This window comes from Echinops telfairi, unplaced genomic scaffold (assembly GCF_000313985.2).
Source record: "Echinops telfairi isolate 266 unplaced genomic scaffold, ASM31398v2 ScPeMD7_7458;HRSCAF=8496, whole genome shotgun sequence".
In the NCBI taxonomy this organism is placed as follows: domain Eukaryota; kingdom Metazoa; phylum Chordata; class Mammalia; order Afrosoricida; family Tenrecidae; genus Echinops; species Echinops telfairi.
The window spans coordinates 50015422-50023203 of NW_022111358.1; the positions used below are offsets into that span (position 1 = coordinate 50015422).

General features: G+C 58.8%; 1 protein-coding gene across 1 annotated transcript in view; it reads left to right on the plus strand.

Moving 5' to 3' along the window:
- RPTOR (regulatory associated protein of MTOR complex 1) overlaps positions 1-7782 on the plus strand; it is a 238846-nt gene that overhangs the window by 218540 nt on the left and 12524 nt on the right. The window contains exons 21-24 of the mRNA XM_004709106.2: positions 1231-1349; positions 4771-4874; positions 5548-5731; positions 6225-6341. Of these exons, the coding sequence (XP_004709163.2) occupies positions 1231-1349; positions 4771-4874; positions 5548-5731; positions 6225-6341 (524 nt within the window). The remainder of the gene's footprint in view (positions 1-1230; positions 1350-4770; positions 4875-5547; positions 5732-6224; positions 6342-7782) is intronic.

The window sequence follows — 7782 nt, forward strand, 5'->3', positions numbered from 1 at the left end:
AAAACTGAGAAGCCAGCACGTGCTCCCCTCCCCGGAGCAGCCGTGCTCACAGAGGCCTTCAAGACGCGGAGCCTGCGCAGAGCCCCACCACTCCCCCAGCCGTCCCGTCCCGCTCGCATGAGCCTTCACTAAGGACGCAGAAGGCGGTGGCCTTGGGGAGCTTGGGGGTAGCCCCCTCGGTCCTTGGGGCTTGCTGTGGATGGGAATCGACTCATAGGCAGTGGTTGGGTCAGGTTCCGTGGACGCCCCATGCTGACGCTGCTGCAGCCCTGCAAGTAGTGTCCCTCCCTCTGTCCTCCCTCAGGGCACTAGAAAGGCCCCACACGGTGCGTGCAGGAGGCCTGCACTGCCGTGAGTGTGCGGCCTTGTAGCCTCTGCCGTGTCTGTTCCCCAAGTGAGGGCTTTTTTCTATGCAGGGAGGAGGGCCCACACCACAGGCCCATGGTAACCACTGACTGGGGCTCTGTCGGGAGCGTGTATCCATAGGGAAGCAGGTCCATGACCCGGGCTCTTGGTGGGAGTGGGGGGCCTCCACGGGAGCCGAGTCCCAGCGACCCTGACTCTCTGGCCGATGTATCAGAGCAGCTCTGCTCCAGAGGGTGATCTGTACAGAAGCAGACCTGTTCCGCCCAGTCTTTGTCCCTCGGGCCACTGGATGGAACCAGCATCTGGCCACCAGGCACTTGTCAGACCCTCAGGCAGTGTAGCTGCCCTTCCTGGGCACGACCCACCACAGTGGATGCCCGGTCCTGTCGGGCAGCTTCCTGGGTCCTTGCTCTCTGATGATCGGGAGGTCTTTGAGGGCAGAGGCCAGGCACGCCTCCTGTGCCATCCCGGGAGCCCGAGCAGCACTGTGGTGCTGTGGCTGCTGCAAGCTCATTGGCAGCAACACAAGTGTGCACACCACTGTGTGGGAGGGTCTCTCCTCCGTGACCCCTCCACGCAGGACTCTTACAAGCCGAACGTCCCTCAGGCCGGGCCTGACTCAACCACAGGCACTTCAGGGGAGCCTGCCCTTCGTGAGCCCAGCTTCCCTCGGCCCAGAAGATGCCCTCAGTGAGCGCAGGCCTCCTTATCAGCAGGGTTCCCCTAGTCTCTGCAGGACTGGTCAGCGGAACAGCAAATTCCTAGATGCCCTTCAGTAGTGTTTCCTGGTAGCATTGCTAATTCCTCAGCAAAGTGTGCCGTGGCAGCTGCATGCTACTAACGTGTCTGCTTTTCCTTCCCCAGGAGTTTCTTTTAACAGTGTTTACACTCAAATTTGGAGAGTCTTGCTGCACCTGGCTGCGGACCCCTACCCAGACGTGTCTGACCTGGCTATGAAAGTGCTCAACAGCACCGCCTACAAGGTGGGTGTGAGGGGCTCCTGACTCTCACAGTGGCCAGAGAGGACCACACACTGACCCATTTCCGGCCATTTTAACCCAGGGGGTGATAGTTGAGCCGAGGCTGTATTTGTGTGGCCTTCCTTGGCTCTTCCATTGCAGCGGGCAGTCAGACAAGAGGGTGGTACTTTCTCCTGGGCCTCCGTCTGTCAGAGGTGCAGTGTTGGCCCCTCTTTCGTTCCTGACACTGATGGCGTCCTGCACTGTTTGCCCTCCTCCTAACTTCTCGATGGTTGGGATGATCTGTGTTGCTTCCATTTCTGCTCACCCTGAACTTCAGTTGTTCTTCGTCTTGTTTCGTCAGATCCTTTCTCCTCTGGGGATGGCAGGCTACTCCCAATCAGTTTACTTGGCCAGCTGCCTCCTGGTAGCTCTTTTAAAATGATTTCCTTCCCACCACGAGCAGAGAGCACACGGTCAAAGGCTCAAGACCTCCTCCTCTCAGGACTCGCTGCCCCGACCAACCCCAGCCAGCTCACTGCACCGCACCCCACCCGCCTGGCCCCTTCTTGGTGCCATATCTGGAGCCTGCCTCGACAGCCGGCAGGCTGTGATTGGCAATCACGGGTGTCTCTTGCGGGCTCAGGCGTCACTGTCTACATTACCTAGTTGTTTCTAGACCGTTTACGCAGCAGGTGACCCTTCACGAATGAGACGAGAAGTCATGTCTTACAGCACTGCGGGTTGTTGTTGTTTTTCTGTAGCTTCTAACTGTTTTATTGACATATACTTCATGTACCGTATAACTCAATGGCTTAAATATATTAAAAAGAGTTGTGCAATCAGTAACACAATGAATTTTAGACCATTTTCCTCATTCTTGTATCTGTTATTCTTAGCTCCCCATTGCCTCCAACCTCCTGTCATAACCCTAAGAAACTATTGGTCCAATGACTGTCTGTAGACTGACCTATCCTGGGTTGCCTATCAAGAAAGTCAGACCCCCTACAAAACCAAACAAACAGCCACAATAAAACACAGAAGTCCTCCATTTAAAAGACACCCACTAGAACAAGTCAAAAATGGATCCAAAGGTAAGACAAATGGTAACTCCATCCACAGTGGTGCCCTTACAATGCCCCGCTCAACGGACCAACACAGGGACTCTGCAAGTGGATTTGGGGCCTTTACTGTCACCCATAGCCTTCTCCAAACTGGGTGCTCAGAATTTTAAGCTCTGATGGAATTCTTTCTGATCTTTTCCATGCCTTTTTAATAAAAATTTCTGACTTACAGGAGAGTTTTGACAGCAGTATGAAGGGATATATCAAGTTCACAAGATGTGTGCACATTCCCGGTCCTCCTCTGGCCCAGCAAGTCTCACCTCAGCCCCATGGGCAGGTCACTCCAGGTCTCACTCCCATACAGCCACCTGCGGGTTCAGACCCCTGGCCGAGGCTCTGCCCTCATGCCACCAGGCTCCTCAGCCTGTGATTTGCTCACTTCAGGCACCTGGCACTCCGGAGCCCCATGTCCTCCTCTGCCACTGCCTTGCAGGCCCTGCCTGCCCTATCCCCCGATCCCGGACTGTTCCTGGGCCGGTCCTGCCCTCTCCCCAAGGCTGCTGCGCTCCTCTCAGTGTGTGGAGGCAGTGACAGACCGCCCTCCATGGACACAGGCAGAATCCCAGCCAGAGCCCATCCCTGTGCTTGGAGAGAAGCACTGGGGACAGCGCAGCCGCAGGCTTTCCGCTACACACACGACACCGCTCGTCTCTGTACGACGCCCGCCCGGGGCTGATGGCCCAGCATGGCTGCTGGCCAGCTGAGAGCGGCCCAAGTTAACTGACCCCACGTTTACCGCCCTCCCCCAGGGAGCCCTCCTCTCATGTCTGGGCAGCCTCAAAGCCAGTAGGGACCGTCTAGGTTTTGTGCCTGTGCCACTGGCGCAGAGGAAAGCAGCCAACTGGTGCAGTGTCGTCCCGGCTCACAGAGCTATACTCACAGCACGCCCAGGGGCCAGCTTCTGAAGCAGGTGGTCAGGGTGCCCCTGGGCAGCCTTGAACCTCTAGCCTCGTGTTGAGCAGCCAGGCACCTGGCCTTTAAAGGAGACAGCCAGGTGGTTAGATGAACTTCTCTTCACTGACATTGGGCACCAATTAGAGAGTAAAGCATCCTGTTTCCCCTAGTCCAGCGGTTCTCAACCTGTGGGTCGTGACCCCTTTGGGGGTTGAATGACGCTTTCACAGGGTTTGCCCAATTCATAACCGCAGCAAAATTACAGTTATGAAGTAGCAACGAGAACAATTTCATGGTTGGGGGTCACCACCATATGAGGGAGGAACTGTGAAAGGGTCGCGGCGTTAGGAAGGTTGATAACCGCTGCCCTCGTCCTTCTGAGCGTTAGCAGACTGTTCAGTGGCTGGACTCGTGTTGGGATGCAGTAGAGCCCACGTACTTCATGTGCATGTGAGGGGGGTGCCTTTTTCAGCGCACACATTGCTGTGGAAGGAGTCGACAGGCCAGCCCTGGGGGGTGGCTTCTGCTTGAGACCCCTAGGGGAGTCTTCCAGCCTGGTTAGAGCCGGCCTGTGCCCGTGGCACGCCCCTGAGAACTAGATCCAGGAAAGCAGTGGCTGCCCACTGAGGGAAAGGCCCCACAGAGCCCAAGAACTCTGCCTGGTAGCACCTGGTCATTTCCCTTCCTTGGGCCCAGGGTGTGCTGTAACTGTGCAGAGCTCCGTAATTCCTGCCGTCGTCCCAGACTTCCATCGGCTCTGATCATGGGCAACTCCAGATTCTGGGAATAGGGAGAGGAGAACCCAGGGCCCTCAGTGGGGAGCCGGGGCCAGGGCTGATCACTGCTCACCCCAAGGCACACAAGCCACATGGGCAACCGGAAGGGAGAGTATGCCCTCAAAGCCACACCTACACCGCACAGACTCGCCTCCGGAGCTGATGCTGAACTCGGCCAGCACTAGGCTGCCCCTGGCCGCAGTGCAACTACTGGCGTGCTCCTGAACGGCACACTTGCCTTTACCTTGCCCAGGCCCACTCGAGGGGCTCCTCCCCTGCCGGCTCCAGGAGGAGCCGTGGCCTGGGGGCCTTCAGGACCCCAGTCAGGAGCCTTGCGCACTCCTCAAGCTGCAACTGCCACCCCGGCAGATAGCACGCCCACCGTGACATCTGCTCGCTGCCAGCAGCCTGAGCTCTACAAGTGCAGGCTTGCCCCAGTCCCTGTGTGCCAGCAATGCCGGGGGAGGGGTGGGGGCTGCATATCTCCCACTAAGAGAAGCCCTTCAGGGTCCCCTGATGTTCATCTGAGGCATGACAGGGGCTCCGGCTCGCTCACCCAATGGGGCTTCCCGCAGTGTGAAGCCACCCAAGGGCCCCCACCTCTGTGTTTATCTTGTGAGCCCAGCCCGTCCCTGTGCCTCTGCTCCTCAGGCCACGGTCAACGCCCGGCCCCAGCGCAGCCTGGACACCTCCTCCCTCACACAGTCGGCCCCAGCCAGCCCCACCAACAAGGGCGCCCACCTCCACCCCGTGGGGTAAGTGCCTCTGACAGCAGTGCACACGCTCACCTTGACACGAACCTCCTGCCTTGTCCTCCCCCCATGGGACCTTGTACCCTCCTCTCAACCCTCTGACCTGTACACATCTTCCTCACCCACAGACAGGTACACACTGTGTACACTGATGGCCTCTTACCCTGCCCCTGCTTAGACATGTGCACCATGAATACTTACCCCACAGCCTGTCCTCACCCCCTGACATATACACTCCATGCACACACAGACCCACAGCCTGTCCTCGTCCCTCTCTGACATGTACACTCTGTGTACACACAGACCCACACCCTGTCCTCGTCCCTCTGACATGTACACTCCGTGTACACACAGACCCACACCCTGTCCTCGTCCCTCTCTGACATGTACACTCCATGCACACACAGACCCACACCCTGTCCTCGTCCCTCTCTGACATGTACACTCCATGCACACACAGACCCACAGCCTGTCCTCGTCCCTCTCTGACATGTACACTCCATGCACACACAGACCCACACCCTGTCCTCACCCCACTCTGACATGTACACTCCGTGCACACACTCCATGCACGCCGGGTGCCGAGGACAGGCCGATAGCGTCTGGTAGGGTGGGGCCTGGCAGGACATTGGGCCTTAGGGATGACGGCCTGCTGAGCCTGGTGCTCTCCCGGCAGGGGCTCCCCACCGACATCCAGTACCAGCAGCTCCAGCCTGACTAACGATGTGGCCAAGCAGCCTGCCAGCCGGGACCTGCCCGCAGGCCGGCCGGGCACCACCGGCCCCGTGGGGGCACAGTACACGCCCCACTCCCACCAGTTCCCTCGGACGCGCAAGATGTTTGACAAGGGTCCAGACCAGGTAGGAGGCGCAGGTCTTTGTGGTGCCCCAGCTGCCCCCACAGCCCCTTCAGCTGCAGCACTCTGTGGGTGTGGCCACCTCTCCCTGGGTGTGTGGGGACCACTGGCTCTGGAGTGGGCAGTCATGCCCACCCTGGCCAGGGAGCCAAGCCCCGCCATTTACACAATGCCCCGCGACTCCCTCAGCATGTCCCCTTTGTTTGGGACATCCAGGGCAGGTCTTCGGGCTGGCCGCCAATCTTTGCACCCCCACCCCACACCTCAAGGTGCCACCTTGGGGAGCCAGGTGCCTCAGTGGTGGAGGGGCGCTGTGGCCACCCCAGGATCCCCAGATTAGAAGTGAGAGAGGGTGGCATGGCCTTGCCCGCTTCTGTAGAGCCCGGCGGAGTCCCTGTGTCTGGTGGCTCAGGCCTGCCTGCAGGACAGGCCGTGTCTCTGGCAGACAGTGAGAGCGAGAGCTGACTAACTGCTGCTTCTGTCTCCTCCGCCCCAAGACGGCAGACGAGGCCGATGACGCCGTCACCACCGGCCACAAGAGCTTCATCTCGGCCGCCGTCCAGACGGGCTTCTGTGACTGGAGCGCCAGATACTTCGCCCAGCCCGTCATGAAGGTCTGTGCCGCACATGGGTGCCCGCCTCGCCCCCTGCCGGACCCCTGGGCTCCCAGAGGCCAAGGGCCTGGCCTAGACGGGAGAGACTAGACTGCTAGCGTGTGTTTGGTGTTCACACGTGAGGAGCACCCGCAACAGTGGGCCCCCTACTTCCTGTCTGCGCACACGCTCACTGCTGCACATGCTGGACACTCGAGCAAGCAGACACACGCACAGAGGTGTGCTCAGACCCATGCTCACCACACAGAGACACACAGACACACTCGTGTGCACACACAGAAATACTCTCACACTCAACACAGACACGCTTGCCTGTAACAGCGTACACTCACACTCACACATGCTAGTGCAGTCGCATGGGCACAGGCTCAGCCCTCTCTGGGCACGCAGGTGCACACTATCCTCTCTCAGCCCCAGGTCCCTCTGACCCTCCAAGTTGGGTAGGAGCCGCCTGGTGAACGGCCAGCTGGGGGCCTGTCCTGGGGGTGGGTGTGACCATCAGTGACAGCTCCGGGTATCCCAGCGGGGTGGGGCGGGGTCAGTGCAGAGCCTTGTGCCAGTCTCTACAAGGAGCCCTCCAGGGCCTGCCCCAGGCCTCCTATGTCTACAGCACTTTCTTGAAGACTGGGCTAGCAGAGTTTACAGCTTTCCCCAGGCAAATCGGCATTTTAACCGGGAAAAACAGAATCATCACTGCTGGGCCCAGTGGGAGGGAAGGCAGAAGGCGGCCATCAGTGGCAGAGCCCTCTGACTGGACATGCCTTTGCAAGGCATCCTGCTCGGGGAATGACCAAGGTGCAAGAATGCCTGTGCTTCTCCTGCTGTGCCGACTGGACTGAGCCCTGTGGCCAGCAGAGCAAGGCGGGTGCCCCTGGAGCTTTTGAAGAGCATGCTTAAGAAACTGACAGTGTCATTGGGAGGCACTGCAAAGAGCTGGCAGCTGGCGGGGTGCACACATGGGTGCCCAGACAAGGCTAGCAGGACATCGCGTCTTTCTAGATGAGCAGTGGAGATGGAGGTCTCAAACACCAGCACTGTTGGCTTCCCTCGGCGTCGTGTCCAGCGAGCAGGTGTCAGAGGCAAGCCGGCTGGTCAGGGTGCGCTTCTTGCTGGTCCTTCCCTATCACCACGCGGCCGTCAACAATCCAAGAGGCAGGAACGAGGTGGTGTTTTCTCAGCCCCAGGGTTCCAGGACCTCCTCTGAGGCAAGATGGAGGGTGTGAGGCCGCCCTCCCCTTCACTCCATCCCTTCTACCCATCACAGCATACGAAGCAACTATAACAGAGTTTTCCAAACAGTTTTTATTTCCTCCAAGTCTTCCTTAACCCTATGGAACAAGAAGCTGCCGCTGAAAAGTGCTCAATACAGGGGCTTCTGGCTCTTCTACTCCCCGCCCAATATAAAATTATAGACATGTGTCTTTAAAACCAGCATTGTTTA